Genomic DNA, 27,420 nt, shown 5'->3' on the forward strand with positions numbered 1-27,420 from the left:
TCAAAGCAAATTGACTTGATCTACTGCATTTTTTACACATTAACTCTCCCTAATGGAGAAAAATCTATTCCATCTTTTTTGTCCAATGACAAAGTGTATCGATATGGGGACAGGAAAAGTCAGACCGGGGCAAAGACGGGGCATCCCTACTTGAAACAAGAAACTTGTTATAAGATCATCTTACTTGTGAATGAGGTGAATATGAACTCACTGTCCAGAACTAAGTTCACAACCTGCAGTGTATGGTGTTAAAAAATGTGATGTTACAAGTGTTTTTGTTAAAACAAAAATGTTATTGTTGTATTTTTGTTTTCATGTTCCTCCTAATAAAAGTTCAAAGTTTAATTCCCCCATATATTTAAATGTTCACATGTGTGTCTGCAGTGTTATGTAACCACTAAAGAGATAATGCCACTTTATAAGCTCATTCAAAGTGTGAGTGAGTGATTATTAGGTGGGGCAAATTTCACACCCAAACAACTCAATGGGTGAAGCATAAAAACAAAGGGATTTAAACCACTATCGTGCTGCAACATTTGATGCAGACAAGCCATTGAGAACAGATAACGCAACTGTCATCTTACCAAGAACAGACGGCACACGGTAGAGCTCCAAACAATCCCCTCCCTTTGACCACAAGGCATGACGGTGCTTTCTAATTGGCCTACTTGCCACATAAAATACCCTCAGACTGTATGCAACATCTGAAGTGTTTTGTTGCCTGTGGTTATACTGTAGATCTAGACTGTTTTTAATTTCCTCTTCACTGGCAATGCATCATATCGGCAGACATAATGGACTGCATGGTACTGGGATCTGTGCTACAGGATCAAACTAAAACCCTAATATTTAATTGACATTACTATTTTTTTTTTTTTTTTTTTTTTTTGGAATTCCTTTTAAAAGAAATCTAACTTAATATTAGCTTTTTATATTAAAATAACCAAATTCACTATTACATTACATATAATAAATAGTTATTATAGTTAACATACAGTATAGGTATATTGCCCAGACGTATTACCAGGTATAGGAACAGCATACACGCACACCATATGCAATTAAAACACCAAGTTGTATACAGTGTTATGTTTAAGAATAAATCAAATAGATGGACACACATTCATTTAGATAGGAATGTATACATTGGCCCCCTCCTTTTTTCAAACCATTTGCACGCCTCACCTCACTGAGTGTCTGCATTCACATTCATCTTCTGAATAATATCTAATATCCCAGTTAAGGTCACAGACTTATTTTTACATACAAAAAATATAGATTTTTGACAAACCATACCTCTCCATTTCCCTGCTGTCATCTGAGGATCTCATCCTGTTTAGCAATATGCCTGTACACATATTGCTAACTATATTGTATAAACATGTACAGACATAATTATGTTTATTAGGGGTGTAACGGTACACGTATTCATACCGAATCGTCTCAGTACAGGACCTTCAGTTCAGTATGCGCTGTGTACCGAACGAATACAACGAATACGTTACGTTAATTTAAAACTCATTCAGGATGGAACACCCATCTAGAACTCTAGTCCTGTCTTCATGGCATTCAAATGCTGAGGTCTGACTTCCATGTTGCTGTTCTGTGCTCTTATTTTGTAGGTACACTTCACTGATTGTGCCTCTGGCCTCTCTGTTGGAGCTTGTTCTATGTGCCAAATTAAATAAATGTGTGCCTCACTCATATGATGTCTTGACTTGTTATGTTGCCCACGCTTTTTGTCTTGTTTTTACCAATAAAATATTTTCTGTTATGTATGGAGCCATGTGTTTAACTTTTGAGAGAATTTATAACAATTTGCAAATGAATTGACCTCTCACGCGTTGTCGTCATTTTGACAAACCCCGGCTCCTTTTTTCTGTCCGCCTACGGCGAGAATGAGCTGTGTTTTTCTTTCCAGTTTACCATTAATTTTGTCCGGTAAAGTAACGTTTTACAGGAGGATTATATATTTAGCTAACTAGCCTACAGTTTTAAGAGCCACATTGCTAACACTAAATGACAAGATGCCATTGACTTGATCTGCGATGCTAACGTTGACCAGGCTTTTTTTGGCTAGCGAGAAAGCAACCGAAATACGTCACATGTGAGAAGTCTATTTGATTCCTACTCCCCTGATCCACTTGAAGACTGAAGAGTGGAACAGAGACGAGAAGAACTGAATTGACAGGATGTCCTGACAGACGTTGGTGAATGAAAATTTCACATAGGACTACTCTGCATTTTTATGGTCATCTTGTTGAAGAAAAGCATGTCATTATGTGTAAAAAATTACGTATTTTTGTACATGCCCTATTTTTCTTCTGTATAGAATCAGGACATGCTAAATCGATTTTCCTCTATAAAATAAATCGGTAATGGATAACTCGAGATTCCTCTCCAATAATCCAACATTTTGAAGATTACAATACTTTGAAACTGTTTTCGATACCAAAAATTATTGTACTACCTATAGAATTAAGTGTTTCTATTCAGCCCTAACAGTGCAGTGCAGGACGGGTGGATAAAAAACGATCGCAGGGTTCTCTTAATAACCTCTTAAATGGAGTGTAACCTTAGCTGGCGAGCATGGAGTTGTCCAATGCTCACAAAACTAACGACGTCTGCCAACGAGGCAAACGTCGTGCGACTCTCCCTAGTATCGGCTGCCAGGAAAGACAATCGCTTCTGCATTGTGATTCAGTGTAAGCCTGGACCATCGCTTCTGCATTGTGATTCAGTGTAAGCCTGGTTGACATTTATCAGTCTCCCCTTGTCGGCCATTATGGTTGTGCCCAACCTCACCAACCCAGTCCCAACCCAGTTGATATTTGAGTTTGTATGTCTAGTCCCTGCTGTATGTCTTAAAGGAGCAATAGGCGGCTGTTGATTTTGGGCAGAACTTAAAAACATTTTCAAACCTTTAAACCCGAATTTGACAATGCCCTTCCCAATCAGAATGCCTCCCTTGGTAACTAGCAGGCAGCTATGTGTTGGCAGCAAGCCTTTGTGTACATGAGCAACTGTTATGCGCATAACAAGCATACGTGTTTTGATAGACGGCCCCCTCATTCCAATCATCTGTTCGTTTGATTTGATGTTGTTGTTTTAGCTCCTGCCCCTTACTGGAATAATGTTCTTGAATTATTTCTTTGAATACTATTAATTACTGTTGAGATATAATAAGAAATGTTGTTAAAATGTTGCCAAAAATCATCAGCTGCCTATTGATCCTTTAAGGATCCACATAAGGAAGTATAATCCACACACTGGAAGCTCCTCATTAATAAAATGTATTTCCATTTCCTGATGTATTTCAATGACACTGAAGTGCTATTTTGAGCACACTTCCCGCCAGTACGCAGTGTGGTCGCCTTGTCCAGTGTGCAGACTCTGCTTCATCGTCTCTTATGCTCCTTTTTGTTCCAGCACAGGTTTTGAATTGTGCATCATTTGTTAACTTGTAAGGATCCACTTCTTTCAGATTAGCTCACTTACTAGTGGATGAAGTAGATATTCGTCTAGCATCTATTTTGAGACGAGGTGTCGTTAATTGACCCCAGGGGGAGGATTCCTCTTGTCACAACGGCAGCAACTAAGAACACATTAACCAGGCAGTTGGGCACACGTGACAAACCCTGTCGCAGACAAAGAATGCACAGCTGCAAGTCGACGAATCACCTCACATGGCACCTCCACTGTGGCCCAGCTGGTTTTGAATAGAGCCAGATCATGTAACACACGGTCTTACCATGGGCATAGGGATTTAGAATTGGCACCCTTTGACTCGAAGCACATTTTACTAAATCCTACCAGTATGCATGTGTTGTGGAGTAGCTCATCTAATGACTCGTATCACTCAAATGCACTTTTTCAACACCGAACTGGTGACTTTGGTCATTGTCTGTGCCACAAACGACATGGGGAAATCACCACACAAACATTTCCCAAATCACAATGTTTTAAATCAACTTATAATTTATATATAGAAAACCAACAGCAAAATGTCTAAATCTAAAGACGTGTGTGTGCTTGACGGTGCTTGTTCTGCTCTAACCTTAGGGGCGGTGTATTATGCATAGTGTAAATCACTGGTGCGGTCTTGTTGTTGCAGCAGTGAAGTGATGATGTCTTTAATTCAAACAGATGGATATTCAAGATGCCTCCAGATCCCTCACCAAGCTCTCTAAGGTATACTCCCTCCTCCGTGTTGTCTACGGGAATATCCACTCCTCTCTTGTGTGGCTCGTTATTTGTGTGTTGTGTTAACCCTCTTGAGGCCCGATGGTCTGTTTTTAACAACCTAGTCAACTCTGTCACTCATGCTGCGCTGTGTGTGGATTGCCTTTTGTTATTGCCATCTGAAAATATACCTGACGATTTTTTATTTGTACGAATGCTTTGTTCAAACTGGATTGTAGTTGGAGGGATTTGTCAGCCTTTCGTCCCCAATTTGTTGGTCGTACCCAAATAATATCGGCTGGTTACGTGAGTCTGTAAAGTTGAGAACCAGATAAATTGAGCTGTAAATATAAAAATCAATAAATAACAAATTGTCAACCAGATTGTAAGGGGTGTGAAAAGGCTTATCATAACGAATGAAGCTGGATCTAACCAGTGTACTTTAGCATAAAATAACCTCTGGTACATACCCGTGTGTGTCTCTCTGTCTCTCTCTCCGTCTCTGTCTGTGTTCAATCAAAGATCAGGGACGGTGGAATTTAAACCATTGTTCATGGTAAACTCAAGTCTAGAGAAGAAAGACTTCTGCGTCACTAAATTAACGGGAGCACATCACTCTGCAGACGTTCCTACTCATTGTAAACTCAAACCTATGACATTACCCACGACCCATCTAACGTGCGTGTGTGTGCGCGTGCAGACGGCTAACCTGGCAGAGGCAGACGCGTCTGAAGAGGATAAGATCCGAGCTATGATCCACCAGTCCAACCATGACTACAACCCGTTAAAGTGAGTTGAACTGCTGAACCACCACTAACTTACAACCTGCTGTACATTACTAACCTACAACCTGCTGTACACCACTAACCTACAACCTGCTGTACACCATTAACCTACAAACCGCTGTACACCACTAACTTACAACCTGCTGTACACCACTAACTTACAACCTGCTGTACACCACTAACCTACAACCTGCTGTACACCACTAACTTACAACCTGCTGTACACCACTAACCTACAACCTGCTGTACACCACTAACCTACAACCTGCTGTACACCACTAACTTACAACCTGCTGTACACCACTAACCTACAACCTGCTGTACACCACTAACCTACAACCTGCTGTACACCACTAACTTACAACCTGCTGTACACCACTAACTTACAACCTGCTGTACACCACTAACCTACAACCTGCTGTACACCACTAACCTACAACCTGCTGTACACCACTAACACTGCTTTTCATCTGTGATGTAACTAGGGATGTCCGATATTATCGGCCTACCGATATTGGCATTAAAATGTAATATCAGAAAATATCGGTATCGGTTTTCAAAAAAGAAATTTAATAAATTTTTTATTTTACATTTATTTAACCTTTATTTACCCAGGCAAGCAAGTAAGAACAAATTCTTATTTTATTTATTGTGAAAAGTATGCGATACCGCGTATATCGGTATCTGTTGATATCGGTATCGGAAATTAAGAGTTGGACAATATCGGTATATCGGTATCGGTAAAAAAGCCAATATCGAACATCCCTAGATGTAACCCAACTATCACCATGACCCTGATGGCTGGGCTGGAGTATAACATGTATTTTATCTCAACCATTTAAAAAAGTATATGCGTTTTCTCTCTGTCTGTCTCTGTCTTTATCTATCTCTCTCTCGTTATCTATCTGTCATTCTGTCTCTATCTCTCTCTGCCTCTATTGTTTCTCTCATCTCTCTCTGCCTCTGTCTCTCTCTCTTTCTCTCCTCTCTGCCTCTCTCGCTCTCGCTCGCTCTGTAGTTACCTGATGAAGCAGGGTCCTCCCCCTGCTAACTACACCTGTTTCCGCTGTGGGAAGAATGGCCATCACATCAGAAACTGTCCCACCAACAGGGTGAGTTCTACTCTGATCAAGGAAATTATGTAATTATCCCTTGTGCTACTGAACTACAGAGTGCATGCATAGGAACCAGACTAGGGCTCTCAAAACATATTTCAATATTCAAATTTCATTAGGATTTGAAAATATGAATTTGATGACCTGAAAACACATCACTGGTTATTGTTCCTTTTTTGTGATTTTGGAAAAGCACAGCCCAATGCCTAATAATGGTTTCCTATTGGTACTATGCGTAATTACAAATACATCAGACAATGAACTTGTTATTTGTAAGCATTTAACGCCTTGTTTGATGTGGTAATAACTGACAGTCACAGAAGGAGTGGGGTTGCGATTGTGAGAATCAAGTCAAGTGTTCCTTTATTAATCCCCTTGAGGAAATGCAGGTATCGTAGCAGCATGGGGGAGGGGAGGTACAGGCATAAGAGGTCATAATAGCAATAGTAATGAACATAGAACATAGTGATAGAACATAGTAGTAATAGTGATAATAGTAGTGGGATGGCAGGATTCATTCAGTCAGTAATAATAGTGATGATAACATAGTAGTACTGTCAATGTCATTGCATTCATCATGTGAGTACCTCCACTATAGTTCTGTTGAGTTAGGCCCATGACATATTTTTTGGTTAAATTCCTAGTGTTTGGCTGTTGAAGCAGTGAACGTGATTATGAATACACCAGTCACTGTTGCAAGTGGATATAAATGATTGTTTCCTGCCTTCTATAGTACTTCCTCCTCTAATATACAGTACAGCTGTTTGACTATTGAGAGACATGGTAATGTTTATTTATTTATTTATATATATATATATATATATATATATATATATATGTATATGTGCTGTATTCAGTGGAGGAGCTAATGAATTAGCTTACAACCTGCTGTACACCACTAACTTACAACCTGCTTTACACCACTAACTTACAACCTGCTGTACACCACTAACCTACAACCTGCTGTACACCACTAACTTACAACCTGCTGTACACCACTAACCTACAACCTGCTGTACACCACTAACTTACAACCTGCTTTACACCACTAACTTACAACCTGCTGTACACCACTAACTTACAACCTGCTATACACCACTAACCTACAACCTGCTGTACACCACTAACTTACAACCTGCTTTACACCACTAACTTACAACCTGCTGTACACCACTAACTTACAACCTGCTGTACACCACTAACTTACAACATGCTGTACACCACTAACCTACAACCTGCTGTACACCACTAACTTACAACCTGCTGTACACCACTAACCTACAACCTGCTGTACACCACTAACTTACAACCTGCTTTACACCACTAACTTACAACCTGCTGTACACCACTAACTTACAACCTGCTATACACCACTAACCTACAACCTGCTGTACACCACTAACTTACAACCTGCTTTACACCACTAACTTACAACCTGCTGTACACCACTAACTTACAACCTGCTGTACACCACTAACTTACAACATGCTGTACACCACTAACTTACAACCTGCTGTACACCACTAACTTACAACCTGCTTTACACCACTAACTTACAACCTGCTGTACACCACTAACTTACAACCTGCTGTACACCACTAACCTACAACCTGCTGTACACCACTAACCTACAACCTGCTGTACACCACTAACTTACAACCTGCTTTACACCACTAACTTACAACCTGCTGTACACCACTAACTTACAACCTGCTATACACCACTAACCTACAACCTGCTGTACACCACTAACTTACAACCTGCTTTACACCACTAACTTACAACCTGCTGTACACCACTAACTTACAACCTGCTGTACACCACTAACTTACAACCTGCTGTACACCACTAACTTACAACATGCTGTACACCACTAACTTACAACCTGCTGTACACCACTAACTTACAACCTGCTTTACACCACTAACTTACAACCTGCTGTACACCACTAACTTACAACCTGCTTTACACCACTAACTTACAACCTGCTTTACACCACTAACTTACAACCTGCTGTACACCACTAACTTACAACCTGCTTTACACCACTAACTTACAACCTGCTGTACACCACTAACTTACAACCTGCTGTACACCACTAACTTACAACCTGCTGTACACCACTAACTTACAACCTGCTGTACACCACTTGAGTAATGTGCCAGTGTGTGTTTATGTTATGCCAGTGAGTGTGTTTCTGTTATGCTAGTGAGTGTGTTTCTGTTATGCCAGTGAGTGTGTTTCTGTTATGCTAGTGAGTGTGTTTCAGTTGCGCTAGTGAGTGTGTTTCTATTGTGCTAGCGAGTGTTTCTGTTATGCCAGTGAGTGTGTTTCTGTTAGGCTAGTGAGCGTGTTTCAGTTGCGCTAGTGAGTGTGTTTCTATTGTGCTAGTGAGTGTTTCTGTTAGTGAGTGTTTGTGTTGCGCTAGCGAGTGTGTTTCTGTTGCGTTAGTGAGTGTTTATTTTGTGCTAGTGAGTGTTTCTGTTGCACTAGTGAGTGTTTCTGTTGCGCTAGTGAGTGTGTTTCAGTTGTGCTAGTGAGTGTGTTTCAGTTGTGCTAGTGAGTGTTTCTCTTGCGCTAGTGAGTGTGTTTCAGTTGCGCCAGTGAGTGTGTTTCTCTTGCGCTAGTGAGTGTTTCTTTTGCGCTAGTGAGTGTTTATTTTGTGCTAGTGAATGTTTCTTTTGTGCTAGTGAGTGTTTCTTTTGTGCTAGTGAATGTGTTTCTGTAGCTAGCACTAGTATGTGTGTATTGTGTGCCACTTTGTGTGTCTATGCTTATTGTCGGGTGGCGATGCGTTACGTTACCATGTCTGTGTCGTATGTTTGTGCCACCAGGATAGGGCCTACGAGGCTCTACCTCGGATAAAGAAGTGTTCTGGCATCCCTAAGACCTTCTTAGTGGAGGTGAATGACCCCAGCACCAAAGGAGCCATGCTCACTAACAGTGGGACCTATGCCATCCCTACCATAGACGCGTAAGTATGAGAGTGATGAGTAGAGGACGTTCAATCCCTCCTACGTGAGCTTGCAGCACTGCCTGGCCTGCATGCACTGTTGTTGCTATTCTTCCTTGGCTCGGGTAGCTGACCGCAATGTAGCCCCGTCGGAAAACTTCAAGAAAAGTGAATGAAAGTGTTGCATAGTGTGGGACATGTGGACCAGAGTTGTCCTGCCATGGCACCATGTCCACAAGGCTGACTCGTCCAACACATTTAATCATCTGTTTATGCAACAGGTGAGGACCTACCTGTAGCTAATCAAATTAGCCTTGCACAATCATAAGATATTCCTTTATTGATCCCCTTGGGGAAATTCAGGCGTCATAGCAGCTTGGAGGGGAGGTATGGGCAGAGTAATAGTAAAAAGACGTAAATATAGGCAGTAAAATTAGATCTGAATATAAAAATATGAGAGAAATAAACAGTGTAAACAAAGGTGCAGATGAGGGTCTGTATGCCCTATCGGTTATAATATACGTTACAATAAATAATAGGCAATAAAGAATTTGATTAAGAATATATATACTATGAGTAATAGTATATTACAGTATACACAAGGTGCAGTATACACAAGGTACCCTAACTGGCATGATATACGTCAAACGCTGTAGTCCGTGCAGATTTTGGTGGTTAAGAGTCGGACACACTTAGTAGTCAGACATTCCAAATAGGTCTAGAGTTCTGCAGCCGTTAGTTCTCCAGCTGCTGGCACAAAGGAGTTAGTGGAGGGTGTGTGTGTGGGGGGGGGGGGGGGGGGGGGGGCTGGTATGCGTCTGGCTGAATGTGCTCTTCATTGGTTCCATGGAGGTGTGCCTTATAGGGCTGTCACATTCTTTTTGAATTTCGAAATTAATTTCAATTTATATAAAAACACGATTCGAACTTGAAGGGAGAAATTCAAAAAGAAAAAAAGATTATAATAATATTATATATATTTAAAAAAAAAATAAAAAAAAATTCAGGTCATATAGGTGAGACTGTGCTGAAAAGAATGATGCCAAACATCCCATGGTAAAAAAGAAAAGTAGCCAACATTTTGAAAATATCTTGGACTTTATTTAGGTTTATGTTTTTTTCTTTTCTTTTTACACTGAAATTCGAATTCGAACTTGTCTACAATTCTGCAACGAATTTCGAATTTGATTAAAATATTTTTAAGTGACAGCCCTAGTGCCTTAAGTGAGTAATCTATTCTAGCCTTTGTTAATGTCGGTACACATCAATCATTCACTTATTTGTTCAGACCAGCTGTGAGAGAGTGAACTTGTGCACATCCCTCCCAGTGCTGAACGTCTCATCCTCCTCTTCTTATTATGACTTGAATGTGACGATGTGATGCTTCTGTGTTGTCCGCCGCGGCCCCGCAGTGAGGCCTATGCCGTGGTGAAGAAGGAGAAGCCTCCGTTCGTGGGTCAGGACCAGCCCGTGGTGGAGGTGATGGCCGAGTTCATTCCTCCTGAGCTGCGGTGTCCCATCTGCGAGGACCTGCTGAGCGACGCCGTGGTCATCCCCTGCTGCGGGAACAGCTACTGTGACGACTGTGAGCTTTTACACACCACGCGCACACATTCATTCATAAAGTAGAGCTGCCACAGTGTTTCTTTTCCTTACAGCACAAATTAGTGAGGCAATTCAAACCGTTGTGGTAACCACCATACAAACAAATCCTAGACCCACATACCTTTTTATCCTTGAAGAATAGCCCGGAATGATGTCTTTTCTACAGTGTGGAAATGCTATTTTTCACCCCTCCGTTTCCAACGCAAAAACACACGCATTAACTCACCTGATGGCAGGTTGCAGGGATCTCTGCATGGTCCTGATTGCAGAGAAAATACTCGTATCTTGCATCGTATAACGTTGGGTTTTGCTCATTCACTTCTAATCAGCTGGTGTGAATAAACATAACCATCCTCTGCACTGGTCATAAGTCAAAATAATAAGTCAAAATCCTCGCACTGGAGTTGCTGCAGTAGCTGCAGCCTTTTCTTCGCCGTTTCCACAGCTCTCCGTTTTTACTTTCTCTTTCTCTCGGTTGCACCTTCTCCGATCAGAGCGCTAACGGCGCAACTGTGAGTGGAGACTTTTGAAACACATGGCATGAAGAAAATAGGCCACACAATTATACTTATTATTTACAAAATGTTGCATTTATTTTTCAGATCACATAACGCAACGATTGGAGCATAAACGATAGGCCTATAATAAATGGGGGAAAAGCAGAGGTGATGCGGTGACCAGCTTGACTGACTCACGCGGTGGGCGTGATGTTATTGCCTCACCGTGGCAGTTCTGAAGCAGGGTGGCGTGATACAGAAGCAGGGTGGAGCACAGGGGTGGTCACCACCAGCCGCGTGAGAGCCATGTTGTCATGGTGCTGTAGCTACAGGGATAGCTCTATTGACGAGCTTTGTACGCATTATATTACAACTGCAGAAATACTGTATAAAGAAGTCTCGGTAATGGGAAATCGGTTCTTCTGTGGTTTTCTGGGAAAGCCTGACGAGCGCCCTCTGCTGCCACTACTGGTCGCCAATAAAACATGTTACTATCACTGTTAACTGGTGTGTTGGATCAAAGTGCTGATCTTATTGGCGACCAGTGGTGGCAGCATCAAGCGTTGGTTTGAAAAGAGTCTTCAGAGAGAAAAGGGGTAATTTTATACTGTGTTTCGGCACCAATTTTGGACTTGAAATGAAACAATCAAGATGTGCTTTAAGCATCATTTTTGTATTTCCATCCAACATTAACATCAGGTGAACAGTGTAGGAATTACAACAGTTTCTACATGTGCCCCGCCCCTTTTTTTTACGGGCCAAAAGTAATGGGACAATCATAAATCAAATTGTAATTTTTAATACTTGGTTGCAAATCTTTTGCCGTCAATGACAGCCTGAAGTCTGGAACCCACAGACATTGCCAGACCCTGGGTTTCGTCCCTAGTGATGCTCTGCCAGACCTCTACTGCAACAGTCTTTAGTTCCTGCTTGTTTTTGTGGCATTTTCCCTTCAGTTTTGCCTTCTGCAAGTGCAATGCCTGCTTGATTGGATTCAGGTCAGCTGATTGACTTGGCCATTGGACAGCATTCCACTTCTGTAGAGGCCAGAACCGTACAGGCTTTTTAAGATGTTTTATTTTTGCAAACTCTAATCTGGTCTTCCTGTTTTTGAGGCTCACCAATGATTTACATCTTGTGGTGAACCCTCTGTATTCACTCTGGTGAAGTCTTCTTTTGATTGTTGACTTTGACACAGATATGCCTACTTCCTGGAGAGTGATCTGACCTACTGTTGTGTTCTTCACCAGGGAAAGAATTGTTCCATCATCCACCACAGTTGTTTTCCTGGGTCTTCCGTGACTTTAGGTGTTGCTGTTGAACAGTTGATTTGGCCACACCTAATGTGTTTGCTATCTCGCTGATGGGTTTGTTTAGATTTTTCAGCATAATGATGGCTTGCATCACTGATAGTGACAGCTCTTTGGACCTCATATTGAAAGTTGACGGCAACAGATTCCAAATGTAAATACCACACTTGAAATTAACTCTAGAACCTTTATCCGTTTCTTGTAAATGAAATAATGAGGGAAGAACACAAACATGGCCATGGAACAGCTGAGCAGCCAATTGTCCAATTACTTTTGGTCCCTTAAAAAGGGGGAGGCACATATAAGAATTGTTGTAATTCCTACAGCATTCACCTGGTTTGGATGTGAATACTCTCAAATTAAAGCTGAAAGTCTGCACTTAAAGCACAGCATTGTTTCATTTCAAATCAATGGTGATTTAATATTTTGAGCTTATCAAATTCTAATGTTTCAGTATCCTAACTGTCTTGTTGTACAAGGTTGTATAGTTTTAATTGTAGATACAGAGGCTTGGCTCCATATTATGTGGGGGGAGAAAAACTATGGCATGCATAATGTGCTGCCTTGCATGGCCTCTGGTACTATGAAGCCGCAAGCTCCATTCATTTGAATACTCTCCTCAAAGCATTTCTATGTAGTTTTAACTAGGTTGTGTTGTTTAAATCTGCACGTAGAGAGAACAAAATATCCTTTAACTGATCGTAATGTAGCTTCCCTGTTACACACGTACATACTCACACACACACATACGTACATGCACAGACACACACACGCACGCAAGTTGAACAATGCTTGAATGATGGTCATGAATGATGAATGTGATTTCACTTTCTCCACTCTCTCTGCCCAAGATGTCCTCTCTACCTCTCTGTCACACACGCATCTCTCCTTCTCACCTCTCTCTTTCTCTCTCTCCTTAGGTATCCGTACCTCCTTGTTAGAGTCTGAGGACCATGTCTGTCCAGCCTGTGACGAATCATCTGTATCCCCTGACCACCTGGTAGCCAATAAGTTCCTCCGACAGGTGAGAGAGGGTGGGAGGATGTTCCGACGGGTCAGAGAGGGTGGGAGGATGTTCCGACAGGTCAGAGAGGTTGGGGGGGATGCTCTGACAGGTCAGAGAGGGTGGGGGGGGATGTTCTGACAGGTCAGAGAGGGTGGGGGGGATGTTCTGACAGGTGAGGGAGGGTGGGGGGGATGTTCTAACAGGTCAGAGAGGGTGGGGGGATGTTCTGACAGGTGAGAGAGGGTGGGGGGGGGGGTGTTCTGAAGGGTCACAGTGGGAGAGGCGATGTTCTGACTGGTGAGAGAGGGTGGGGGGGGGGGGGGGGGGGGGATGTTCTGATGGGTCAGAGTGGGAGGGGGGATGTTCTGACGGGTGAGAGGGTGGGGGGATGTTCTGACAGGTGAGAGAAGGTGGGAGGATGGATGGATTACTTTTTGGACAAGTGGTTGGGTTAGGGGAGATGGTGTGATGGATTGATTGGTGGGTCAATGAAAGGATGGATGATGAGTGATATGATATGATATTAGCATTTATAATGCGCCCCCCCAGCCAATTTTTACATTGGTCCAGGGCGCAGCCCGGGGGGGGGGAATTAATACGAATAAATGGACAGGACAAAGAAACAGGGAACTAGGCAGACGGACAGACAGCATAAGAACACCTCTGACACACAACACAACAGCAAAGTTGTGAAGGAATAAAAGGTTAATACAAAAAAAGAGTGAAGGAATAAAAGGGCTGGGTGGATGGAAAAAGGAAGGGATAGATAGATAGATAGATACTGTAGATGGATGAGGGATAGATGGATAGAATATATATCTATATATATTCACTAAATCCACTTTGTCTCTCTCTGTCTTTCCTAATAAGGCTGTGAACAGCTTTAAGAATGAGAGCAGTTACGCTAAAAGCCTGAGGAACGCAGCAGGCGGCTCCCTGTCCCAAGCTACAACCCCAACCCCTCCACCAACCCCTACCGCACAGACACGCCCCCAGAGGCCCTTCCAGCCAAGCCGCAGCCAGCAGGTTGGTGGCGCTCAAAAGCTGTTAATGATGTGTTCGAACATGGGCCTAGACTTTAATAACGGCATAGAGGAGAGTCTTGTGCCGGTATAAGTGAAGCCATTAAAGAATAATTATTGTCGTATTTTTCCCCATGTGATATTGAAATGGTTTCTTTAGGCCAGGGAGTGGCCTTACAATGCAGGTAAAATTGGATTGCATGGTTTAGTTATCTGATAATACTAGCCATTCAAATTGTCGCCAGATTTAACCCCCGCTAATCCTAAATGGCTGGAAATCACTGGGTCGCCTGCGATATGTCGCGCTTCAAATATGTAAATATGGATGCCCAAAAAGTATAAGCTGTGTCTATGACTCGTTCATTTGTGTATAATATTTCCCACTTCTATTGATTCGGGGGGATTCTGATTTCCATGCAGGACGTTTGCCTCAGGTAACATTCAGTTCTATTCTATCTTCAGGACCCTCTCATGCCCCGCCCACCTCCCTCAGACACTCCGCCATTGGCTCAGCTGGCTGGGACTCCTCCTACTGTGACAGCCCCTTCCTCCTCCTATAGCACGCCTGTCACCTCCCCTCGGGCCCCGACAAACCAACTGGAGTCACCCACTGAGTATGTGAACATGTACACATACACACATGCACGCATACACACACCTCTAATATCTTAAGTCTGGGTTCAATTCCCGCTTGGGGACCAGGTTTCCTCGTTGCTAGGTACCCAGGTGGGGTATCTCCCAGGCCTTTCTGTGTGGAGTTTGCATGTTCTCCCCGTGCTCACAAGGGTTTCCCCCCCGATAAGAGAAACCCAATGGAAAAACATGCACAAAAACAGATCGCTAACGCTGTCGCATCCCTGACGAAGACGGGCAAGAGCACTTGGATTGGTCCCCGGGGCGCTGTACCTCGCCGACGCCCTATTTGCTCCCGGCTGCTCCTGAGGGGGGGGGGGGGGGGATTCGTCAAGTGCAGAGACTCAATCGCATCGGCGACACAAAGAATTGCATGTGTCTGTGTTAGGGCTGGGCGATAAAACGATATCAATAATTATCGCGATATATTTTAATAATCGATATCGATCGATAATTAAAAAATATCAATATTATTTATTATTATTTTTTTGTATTGTGACCTGCAACAGGGCAGCTTTAAAACCAGAGACAGTGGACAGACTTGTCTTTCTTGCCTAACCCAAATGACAATACTGACCAAATTGAGATTTATTGTCCATTTATTTTGTTTGCTTTCTAATTTAAAATACAGTTTGAAACCGTCTGTACACAGTAGGCTATGTGTGCTAGTGCTAGCAGAGCTAGTCTCCAGTCGTGAGTCACGGTGCACATGTGGGGTGGTTTGTCCACCAAAAAAGCGCCAAAAGATAGAAAAGAAACTGGCAGAGCCAGAACTGTTCACCTCCCCTGGAGCCACAACCAGCAGAGAAGCCTGTTTACTTTCGCTTTCAAACCAGCTGCAGCCTGAGAACTGGAGTGTGAGGGGCTGTAAAGATGGCGCCAACAACAAAGAATTGCTTCAAAATAAACATACATTTGTTGTTAAAAAAAATATATATATATATTTTAATACTGATAACAATATCGATATGATAACATTATCATATTGTTATCATGGTAACATTTTTGGCATGTGTGTGTCGTTTGCATGCCAAATAAACACTTCTCTAAAGTCCTGCATTATTACACACATGCACACGTACACCCACCTCTAATATATTAATACATAGTTGCATGGGCTTTCTTGGATAACTCCAAAAGGTCCTGGGGATCTGAATTTGAAGTCTGATTTCTTCAAAACCTGAGAGCTCAGCTACTGTAGTTCACTGTTTTTCCATTTGGGCCAATATCACAGTTGATGCACAATGTTACTCTTTCATCGCATTTGTTTGTTGTGGCACCTCAAGCTAAAACAACACAACTTACAGCCTGCGACTCTTCACATCTATGACACTATGTGTCCTCGTTTCCATGTTGAAGTTCCAAGTTCTTTTCACATCTCTGGTAGAGAAGGCACAATTTTACAGATTTGTTGATAATCAACTAATCACTTAGTGGACTAATAGTCATGGAATTTGTTGACTAATAGTCAGTCGAGACCTGCTTATCAGGGGAATTGAAATGGGCAAACTATACTATACCAGCAAACATAACCCACGATGGGGTGCTACGCAAACGATAGCGATGGAAGAAAAAGTTGTCACCTACATCAAATTAGCCTCCCATACTCTTAGTCTCGGTAAGACGAGGTACATGAGGGTATCTGGACAACAGCTTTGCTGTTTTCCTTTCGGGAAGCAACGGTTGTGATTGGAGGATCAATAAAAGAGGGCGTGGCTTGAGAGATCAATTAAAGAGGGAATATTTGAGTGTGCTGTATTTCCTTCCCATCGGTACCAGCAACTCATAACGACTGCGTGTTTATTCATTCTTTCTACTTTGAAGTGGCTTAATGTTGATGTACTCTCCATGTGACGTTGTCCTCTATTGGTTGTTTCTCTAGCGAGGCAGAGAGTGAGACGACTGTCATTACTGCTGCTGCTGTTACTACTGTTACTGCTACTACTGCTGCTGGTCCCTCTGTTGCCGTCACAGCTACTGATCCTCCAGCTGCTCCCTCACAACCCCCCCCTACGGTGAGAACACACGCACACACTGGTACACTCGGAGGTTGTCCACACCAAAGGCCCCCACATAGTCGGCGTACTGTGAGTGGACCGGACTCTGCGCGGCATGTCCGCAGTCGTTTGAGGTTTCATAGTTGAGCGTACCACCGCCTACCAATTTTCTGCCAGTTTACTACATTTCCCCACAATCCTTGCACGCTATTACACTTTCTGTCATGGCGTCGTCCACCGATGTCAAAATAAATAGTCTAGGTTATCTCCGTTTCCAAGATTTTGAAATAAAACTGGCAGTTTTACACACTTAATTTAGAAAAGCCATTCAAACTTCTCAAGTTTCTTCAGATGATGAAATAACTAACGGTAGCGATAGTAAAACTAAATTTAGCATCATCTACCTGCCAACGTTTTTACCGGACCAATCCTACCCATTTAACCATGATCCTGCCCTACTCTCTTGGCACGGAGTGAGTGTTCAGAGTAAAATGCAGATCGGTGTCACATTAAATGCAGGTTGATGTCAACCAAAACGCCAAGCAACCTTTTGTGTGACACTAAGTGAGCGACGCGGACGTCCGCTTTGAGTCCGCTTCGAGTACGTGCGGACTTCTGCAGAGTCCGTTCTGCGTACGTTCCGCCCAACTATGTGGCCTTAACACAATGGCGCCCGACCACGGAGATCTCCGTGTTTCGATTCCACCCGTTGTGGACAGAAGCACGGATATATCCGTGGCAAGTTGTTATTGCTTTTATTCCATTTTAATAACCTATTCAAGGTCGCCGAGCGGCACTGCAGATTTACCCTACTCTTTGAATTCGCCAACGTGCAATACCGGCCAGATCCTCTTAGGGGCGCTATCGCGATAATAGAGTGTTCCCTGTGGCAGAAGTTGTCTTTTTTTTTTTTGGATCTCTAATGTAGTTTTCTACTCATCTGAAGCGATAGCTATTGTCTGTTGCACGGGATACGTTTTGAATTGCGGATTTCACTATGCAATAAGGGGATTTATCATCAGCCAATGGACATATCGATCTACCAGATGGCGATCGATAACGGGGAAATGCTCAGGGGGGATCCAACCGGCTCATGGTAAGATCTTTTTCACGTAAATTACAGCCCGATCGAGCCTTGTTATGATACGATACGATCGGCCTATGTGGCTACTTAGACGAACATTGGTAATCAATAATAAGAAACGACGCCCCCCCCCCCCCCCCCTTTCATGCATACATGCTTGAGGATCGTGCCGATCATATGCAGTTTGAGTTTTAACTGTAGCATCTGTATAACGGAAATGCCATTGGATATAACGCTAGTAACTATTAGCCCTTTATCTCGCCTCCCAGGAAATATACTAGACCAAATGCCGTATAACGTTATATTCACGGCGCTATGAAATGAGAACGTATTGATGAGAATTATTTCTTTAATCCATTTTGAAGGGACAGTTTATGGTCCCAATTGTAGAGCAATACTATAAAGTATAGATTTAGCTCTACAAACAGCCCCATGTCTGTTTACATTTGCCGGTCCTCTAGAGCAGGGGTTCCCAAACTTTTCAGACCGGGACCCAGAAAATAAGGCGTCAGAGAGCCGCGGCCCAATGCACATCGTCAGGCTTTTTTAAATTTTTTTTTGCCAGGCGACCGATTTTTTAAGCCAAATATCACTTCAATCCTATTAAGTTAGTTCAAGTTAGTTATTCATTTATATGTGCTATTTATGAGAGGGCTAACTTGTTGCAAAATAATAATGATTATAATAATAATAGCCTCATTAAAATACTATTATTGCTTCGGTTGTTTTCAGCGTTTTATGTGCATAATCTGTTATTTAGTTTGAAATGTTCGTTGAAATAAGTAGATTTTTTGTTTATTTATTAAGTTAATATAAAACCATATAGTCACATTTTAGAATACAATAGAATAGAATTTTAGAATACAACTAGAAACACTGTCCTGGCCTGCTTCTAAGTTCAGTGGCCTGACAAAAAAAAAAAAAAAAAAATTTCTTTTTGTTTTTAATCATCTCGCGGCCCTCCCGTGGCTGCTCGCGGCCCACCTTTGGGTTGCGACCCCGACTTTGGGAACCACTGCTCTAGAGATTTATTAGACGCATCCCAATGGCCCTGAATGTGTTAATATGTTTTGCAGAATGTAACTTGTGCTTCGTTTGCACTTAGCGTCCACACATCTCTGGCGTTTTTTAAGCCCCAAAGACTAAATCCGGGGGTTGCGTGGCGATGTGGACAGGCGGAGGTGCAGACACCCACTTTCACTACCGACACCATGTGCAGCGCACCGAGAATATTGTTGCATCTTCTGACGTGACAATGACGTCTCATTTCACCACAAAGCAACACCCACTAGCTGTGGGGTTTACAGTGATGTGCTCATTGTCGTCAAGTATCCTTTTTTTTTGATCCACTTTTTCTCCCATTTTCTATATTTTCTCCCATCCCAATTTCGTATCATCCAATTCAACCCTCCCCTGTCACGAACGCTGTTTCTTGCCTCCCACAAGCCGGCTGCAATGTGGACTAAGTCATACATAGCACAAGTCCCCTCCGGTACTTGAGGTAACAGCAGTCGCATCTTTTCACCTGCGCAGCTCAATCTCTCAGTGTCGAGGAGTAACGCGTGGGAGGCTCACGCTGCCCCCGACACTTCCTGATTCTACTGCACAGGCGCACCAACCGACTTGTAGGAGTCGCTTGTTCACAACGTTCGATCCCCACCCTTCAGTTTTCCCTCCCCGTAATACGGCCAATGTGTATTACTGCGGACGACCAGCTAAACTGAAAACAATGTGGAGAGCTGGATTCGAACACGCGAATCCTAGCGCCTCCACACTGGTGGCGAGTGCCTTGCCCACTACACCACCTAGCCGCCCTGTCGTCAAGTATCCTTATTAATCATCAACACTACTCCGAGAATGACAATAAAAAGTGTGCATATCACTTTGTTAATTTGTCCGAAACAGCCCACAAAACGGCCATGGAGCCATCAGCCTCCTTCTGCTTCATAACGTTATTCCCAGGGTCTTTCTTGGGCAGTATTGCATGTCCTTTGAAAATCCATGACCAGTCCTTTGTCCTTTGATAATCACCAGCCTGTTGATTCTTCTGACTTTGGCCTCAAGTTTCAAGTTTCTTTAATAGTTGTCATACAGAAGTACAGAATACTTTCATACAAAATGCTTCTTACTGTTACGCTCCAGAGACTGTGCTAGACAAGATAGTAAGCACAGTCTCGACGGAGCGCACAGACAGGCGGCCGGACGTAGCGGCGCCATCTTTAGGTCGGACTGATTTGAAAAGCTTGACAAATTCAGAAATTCACCAGTTTTCCACTGTGTTGCCGGCTACTTCATGCAGTTAGCAGTAGGCTAGTTCATGCGCTAAACTGAACTGTGTTCAGGCTTCACTGTGTCCTGATGGACGTTTCTCAAGAAGTCTGCTTCCTGTTTGCATTTGCGCACGTGCATGCCCAGTGTACGTGACTAGTCATGTGATGTGCGTTTTCAGGCGAGCTAGTATCGATGGAGAACGGTGCAAAAACGCTTGTGTCGACTGATATCATTTTAAAAACGTGTTTAAAAAATGAAAAATGAAAGGTATTAACACTTTCTGCGCCAACAACAAGTTTACTAGTTATTGGCCACCAGCGGTTGAGCGCCAACAATGAGTAAACTCGTTATTTGATCCGTTTTTATTTTTTTCGATTTTAATATTCTATTCAATGTCACGGACCTGTATGTTGCTGTTAAAAGGCATACTGGGACCCCGAGGGTGCAGTACCAGCCAGACCCGGCTAGGTGGCAGTATCGAGAGTGCAGTAAACTCTGTTCCAGACCATGTGTTACGTTTAAATCCCTCCGGGCACTAAAGTTAGACGGAGCCAAGTAAATCGCTTCATCCAACCACTTCGAAACGCATCTGGCACACTCGCTCCATAAGTTGTGCCAAATTATGTCCGGGACCAGATGGACACCAATACTGGAAATCGCGATCAGACAATTGGAATATTCTTTTTGGAATACCCACGACCAAAGGTAAGTAATATCTGACATAAATTTCAGCTTGATCCAACAATGTTTTCATATCCATCCAGCTGATCAGCGTCTGTAGTGTTCAACACGAATGCCGTTACAGGCCATCAAAGCGTAAAAAAACTACCCTGCCCCCTTTCATGCATTCATGATGAAACATAATACCTATATTATATACATTTGATTTGGAAATAGTAGCGTGTCCAGGCAAGAAACGCCAACGCTTATAGTAGAATACACGTAGCGCCCTATAACTCTTTTCAGGAATGATCCCGGATCACTCCTAAACTATACTTATATTCACCACGGGATAATGCGCAAACGTATGCATGAACGTTTTTTCTCTTTTTTGCATGTTTGACGGAAGAAAGTCACTGTCAAATGACTATAGTATTGTCTCCATAACTATAATATAGAATATAGATATAGCTCTACAAACTAGGGATGCACCGATTCGGTATCGGCTGCCGATATCAGTAAAATAGCTGGATCGGGTATCGGTAAAAAAAATATATATCGTACTTTTTTTATTTAATTTTAAATATTTTTTATAATAAATCAAATACGAAATAACCATTCAGTACATTTATATCTGTGTTAGTTTCACTAAGTTAGGAAAGTAATGTTTTAAGTCAAGCCTGATGTTGCCTTGCACAAAAGAATGATCCCAGTCTCTTCCACACAGTGACAGTGAGGCATACAGTTTATTAATTGAATGAATGAAGTTTATTTTCTGTCTTTGTTTATAACAAATCAAAAACACACTTGTGATCCTTTACAATTCTTAAAAACAAAATATATTTTAATATAAAAAAAAAATGGATTAAATTAGTTTTTAAACTTTTGGGGGGGGGGGGGGATTGGACAATCTGGTCGATACCCAAACCCAGGTATCGGTATCGTGACTGAAAAAGTCTGATCGGTGCATCCCTACTAGTGGTCTGCAAGGGCCTTGAAATAAAGCCAGAGCCCTGCCCGAGCCCGTGAACTTCAGGCCCTGCCCGAAAATAAGCCCGACTGTAAATAATATTTTAAGCCCTAGCTCGCATGAAAACCCGAAAAAAATTATTATTATTATTATTATTAAAATATATATTTTTTTGTATTTGTTTTAAATATTCGAAACACGGTTTTATATGAACGTAATTAAATAAACAAAACTAAGAAGCATTTACATAGCCTGTTTCGCAATGCCGTCTCTCCCAGTGCTCGCTTATATAGACTGACTCACACATCAGCCTCGTAAAACGTATTGAAGGCTATAGAATCTTCTTTGACACACACACACACACACACACACACACACACCACACAATAGCCTACTCAGTCAAACAAACAAACAGAAAACAGAAATCAGATTTCGAGCAGAGCAACGTAATGAAAATCACAACAAAACAGGTAGCGAGTCTCGACCCAGCAAATAATAATCATCACTCACCACGACGTCAGCAACGCGTTGAACACCGTTAACAAAACCGGCTACATACATCCCAAGAACAAATTAAAACGTTCGCCAACTGGCTATATTCCAACACAACCAATCGAGTTGAACTTGTCCCCTGAGTTCTCCCTGCGCGCTGCAGTAATTACATCCAAATGTTTCTCTGGCGCAAAAGAGAAAGCGAATCTTAAAACGAAGGTTATCCTATAACCCTAGTTATATGAAAGAAAAAAAAAACGCAATAAAAAAATAAAAAAAATAAAAAACGGCGGTGCCCGGGCCCGGCCGAGCCCGAATAATTTATTAAAAAAAAAGCCCTACCCAGCCCGAACCCGCCGGGCCGGGCCGGGCCCCGTCGGGCCTGGGCAAGGTTGCAGTGCACTAATCCCTACTACAAACAAGGTGACACACTCCTATCTTTAAAGCATGGCATAGCTACAACAGGACCAGGCTAATCCCTGGCGCTGAATGAGTTAATGTGGACAAAGTCTTGCAGTCTGTCATGTATCTATCCTGCATTATTACTGCAGTGACCACTGCAGCTTGTTCTTTTGCAGATGTTGTCATAAACAAAACCCATTTGTTTTTCTGTTTGTAAATGGACTGCATATATACTGTGCATATATAAGGACTGCATTCATATAATTTATATATATGGACTGCATTTATATAGCGCTTTTATCCATGCCTCACATTCATCCATTCACTCACACACGGCAGAGGCGACCATGCAAGGTGTCAACCTGCTCATTGGGAGCAGTTAGGGGTTCAGTGTCTCGCTCAAGGACACTTCGACGCGCTGCCGGTAGGATCCGGAAACCTTCCCATTACCAGACTACTGCTCTGCCTCCTGAGCCACTGTCGCCCACTAGCCACTGTTTGTTGTATGAAATGTCAGTGGTTGCTATAATATAAACAGAGTGACTGCTGAAAGGAGACATCATCTGAATTCCAAACATTCCCTCCAGTCTGCACCAAGAAGGTGCCGGCATGCATTTGTCACGGTGCCACAGGCGCCGCCTGCTGGAAAGAAAGGCTTCTACAATGTCTACATAAACAGTTTATTGATAGGATACTACAGTTTCTGCATGACTTTTTTTTTTTTTTTTTTAAACTTAAATTTGTATTAACACTTATAGACAAACAGCACTTACAGAAAAAAGAAACTAACAACACAATAAAAACAAACAAAAAAAAAACAGTGCACATAAATGGTTACATGGGTATCATGGTTAGTTGTCTGGTTCCACTACAGTTGTTTTCCAGGTACTTAATACAAAGGCTGATTGTGTACCTCCCTTAAACGGGTATAAAAATATAATTCCTACTCAAAAATATTAAATACTGACTAAGGCATGCATGTGTGATATGGGTCCAGAGACCCTCCTTGAGCTTCTTTCTTCCCTTATCCTTCGTCCTTTTTTTTTTTTTTTTTTTTTTTTTTACTTTCTCTTTGCCTTTTGATTCACCCATACACAAACCACATCATCCCTGAATATTAATATAACACTGTTAAACAGACATAAATAGTAAAGTACAAAAACATAAAACAATTGTAATACCCCAAAAAAAAATATATATATATTATAAAATACTAACTAAAGCAAAAGTGTGTGACATGGGTTCAGAGACCCTCCTTGAACTTCTTTCCTCCTTTACCCTTCACCCTCTTGTGTTGCATTTGGTTCTTCCTCTGTGATGTCGTTTACGTTCCCTTTATAATCCTCCCACTTTACCCATCTTTCCCCAAATTTCTCTTCCTGTAGCCTCAGCATCAGTGATGCCACAGATTACTTGTAAAAGTAATCTGATTACTGATTACTGATTACTCCTTTAAAAAGTTATCCAAGTTACTTTACTGATTACTTGATTATCAGAGTAACTTAGTTACTTTGAAAGTAACTAGGTTACGAAGTCGTTGTCGTTCCCCCAACAGTTTTTTTTTAAACGCTTTATTGAAAGTGCATAAATTGTTTTTAACTTGTTTCTCTGCACATAACGTAAATTACTAGTGCTTCAGCTTCTGTACCATCAAGTATGGTAAAGCAACAGTCTATGATGCTCACAGCATTAGAGCAGCCAGCCAGTGGTTTTACAAAACCAGTGTATCACATCTAACAAATGCAGGCTGAACTATTCAATTATATCAACTGTAACTATTAAATTGTTTTTATAAATGTCTCTCTATAAACATACAATCAGTCTCTCTTTAACATGTAAATTAACTGTAAATCTGGCAAATAAGAGCTTTTGCTCTGCCACCATCAAATATACATTAATCAAAAGGGAAAGAAACAATCTCTCTCTTTTGCTGTTTGGCTGGCCTCCGAGTCCTCCTGTACCTAGTCGAAGCGTCGGCTAGTGTTGTGATTCCAGATGCTTTCAATGCAATTGGATGTGCTGTTTTTAGCGGTAGACAGTATTTTGTTTCCTCCGCATATGAATGTTTTTTTTCACCCGGCTTAGCTGACACAAACGTGAAGTAGTGACTGAGGCTACGTTTAGACGAGCGTTTTGGGGTGGAATTCTCCGTGCTGCAGACGAGGCTGTAACGACGGAGCCCTGCTGTCACACGATTGGCGCATATGTCACATGACGTGCTGTGAAGACCCGCCCTACTCTGCCTCTGATTCGCAGACTGTGGATGGGGAATGTGATTGGACCAAAGCAGAGTCACTCACAGACAGAGGGTCCAGTCACGCCGTGGGACACATTGTGTATTTAACCCTTTCACTGCCACACAACGTCACTCCCAAATAATAAAAACAGCTCAAAATGTATTTTTGACTGTCGAAAACAAAATAAAATACTGCATTCCGCCTGCATTATGAATTTATGATGAGATAGTAACGAAATAGTAACGCACAGACACTTGGACAAGTAACTGCAATCAGATTACTGGCTTTTAAAGATTAACGCGTTAGATTACTATTTTCGGGGAAAAGTAATCAGATTACAATAACGCGTTACTTAGTAACGCGTTACTGGCATCACTGCTCAGCATGTGCGTTATCCTCTCCATATCCTGTATCTCCTCTACTATTCCTACCCATTGTGCTATTGTCGGTGGGTCTTCCTTGTACCACAGTCTCGTTATTGCTTTTCTGGCCGATATCAACATTATCTTTATTAAATATTTGTCCCCCCCCCTGTATTCCCTCGTGTGTCAGGTCCCCTAAGTACAGCACCAGTCCCGTTTGTGGCAATCCGTATCCTAATATTCTGATCATTGCCTCCCCTATCTCCTCCCAATACCCCTTCAGCTTCTGACATCCCCAGAATATGTGCGTGTGATTTGCCCCCTCCTTCCCACACATCCTCCAGCATGCTCTTTGTGTTGGTGCATATTTTCCCTTCGGCTCTGGGGTTATAAAGAATCTGATTATGTTTTTCCATCCAAACTCTTTCCATATCCTCGATCCTGTTGTTGAATGTTGCACCTCGCATATGTTCCCCCATTCCTTCCCTGTTATTTCTATCTCTAGCTCTCTCTCCCATTTCTCCCTTATGTAATCGGTCGTGTGTCCCTTGCTGTTCATTATAGCCCGGTATATTGCTGATATAACTCTTCCTTGCCCCCCTTCGTATGCCCATACTATCATCTTTATTATTCCATTCTGTTCTTCGTCTTTGGCCCCCCTTATTTCTTTGTTGTAGTAGTCTCTAACCCAGACCTGGGCATTGTACGGCCATGATTCTGACCGGCCCGCGAAAGATTTTTTTTTAATATTTTTTTTTTTTTTTTTTTTTCATGTCAACGTTCACACGCACAATATATGCTTAGGAGACATGCTCAGAAGATGTTGGTTCTCTTTGGATCCACCTACATATGTGAACAGACATTCTCAGTCATGATGTTTACCAAGTCCAGGTACAGATCCTCTCTCACTGATGAACATCTGGCAGCTGTGCTTCGCATCTCCACCTCAGACATGCAATCTGACTTTGATGGACTTGTTAAAGCTCAACAGAGACTAGATTTCTCACACTGAATGAAAAAAAAGAACTGAAGAACACTAAAATGTGGAAATATAACAAGTGAAATGGGACACTTGATATTTTTTTTCTTTTTTTTGCACAGTTCTGAAAACATTAAATGTTTAATATAGGCATGTAAAGTAAAAAAGGCTACAAAACTGGTACACTTTTCTTTACACAGTTCAGTGCCATGTCTTGTTTATTTTTGCTATAAGATGATGTGATGTCTTTAGAAAGCTAAGAAAATCCTTGTTTCAATAGTATATGAAACTCAAAATGCCCTTTGTTATTAATGTTTCACATTTTGTTTATCATTTTGGAAATAAATTCTATTTGAATAAATTATATTTTTGAAAGCTAACCTCACTTTTTAATTGCCAAATAATAACATACACTCTTACCAGGGGTCAAAACAATGCCATTTACTGCTTTTTATATAGAAATAAAATGTATATTATGCATAATTGAGTTTGGAATTTTGGCCCGGCCCCCCAACATATTTTCATTTGCTCATTCGGCCCCCTGGGGAAAATAATTGCCCACCCCTGCTCTAACCTGTAGATATCTGAAGTGGTCCCTGTTTTCTAGTCCAAATTTCTCCTTTAATTTTTGTAGTGTCTGCATTTCCCCCTTCTCTATCATTTTGCATATCGCTGTTGCCCCCCCCCCCCCCTCTCCCACCTTCTGAATCCATGGTCTGTCTAACCTCCCTGGTTTGAATCTCTTGTCATGTGCTACCCATCTCAGAACCCCTGTCTGTTTCTCCAATTTGTGTGTTTTTACTACTCTGTTCCATATGGTCAAGGTGCATTTGGTGATTGGATCTAACAGTCCCTCCT

General features: G+C 42.0%; 1 protein-coding gene across 2 annotated transcripts in view; it reads left to right on the top strand.

The window, feature by feature from the left end:
• Window positions 1-27,420, top strand: part of LOC311240986 (uncharacterized protein) — an 89,047-nt gene that overhangs the window by 13,678 nt on the left and 47,949 nt on the right. For both annotated transcript variants that reach the window (XM_084329625.1, XM_084329626.1), the window contains exons 4-12: window positions 4,147-4,191; window positions 4,883-4,971; window positions 5,986-6,079; window positions 8,917-9,056; window positions 10,448-10,620; window positions 13,368-13,471; window positions 14,324-14,479; window positions 14,938-15,089; window positions 16,991-17,123. In XM_084329625.1, coding sequence (XP_084185751.1) covers window positions 4,147-4,191; window positions 4,883-4,971; window positions 5,986-6,079; window positions 8,917-9,056; window positions 10,448-10,620; window positions 13,368-13,471; window positions 14,324-14,479; window positions 14,938-15,089; window positions 16,991-17,123 — 1,086 coding nt within the window. The remainder of the gene's footprint in view (window positions 1-4,146; window positions 4,192-4,882; window positions 4,972-5,985; window positions 6,080-8,916; window positions 9,057-10,447; window positions 10,621-13,367; window positions 13,472-14,323; window positions 14,480-14,937; window positions 15,090-16,990; window positions 17,124-27,420) is intronic.

Source organism: Notolepis coatsorum (assembly GCF_963971535.1).
Source record: "Notolepis coatsorum genome assembly, chromosome: 14".
In the NCBI taxonomy this organism is placed as follows: domain Eukaryota; kingdom Metazoa; phylum Chordata; class Actinopteri; order Aulopiformes; family Paralepididae; genus Notolepis; species Notolepis coatsorum.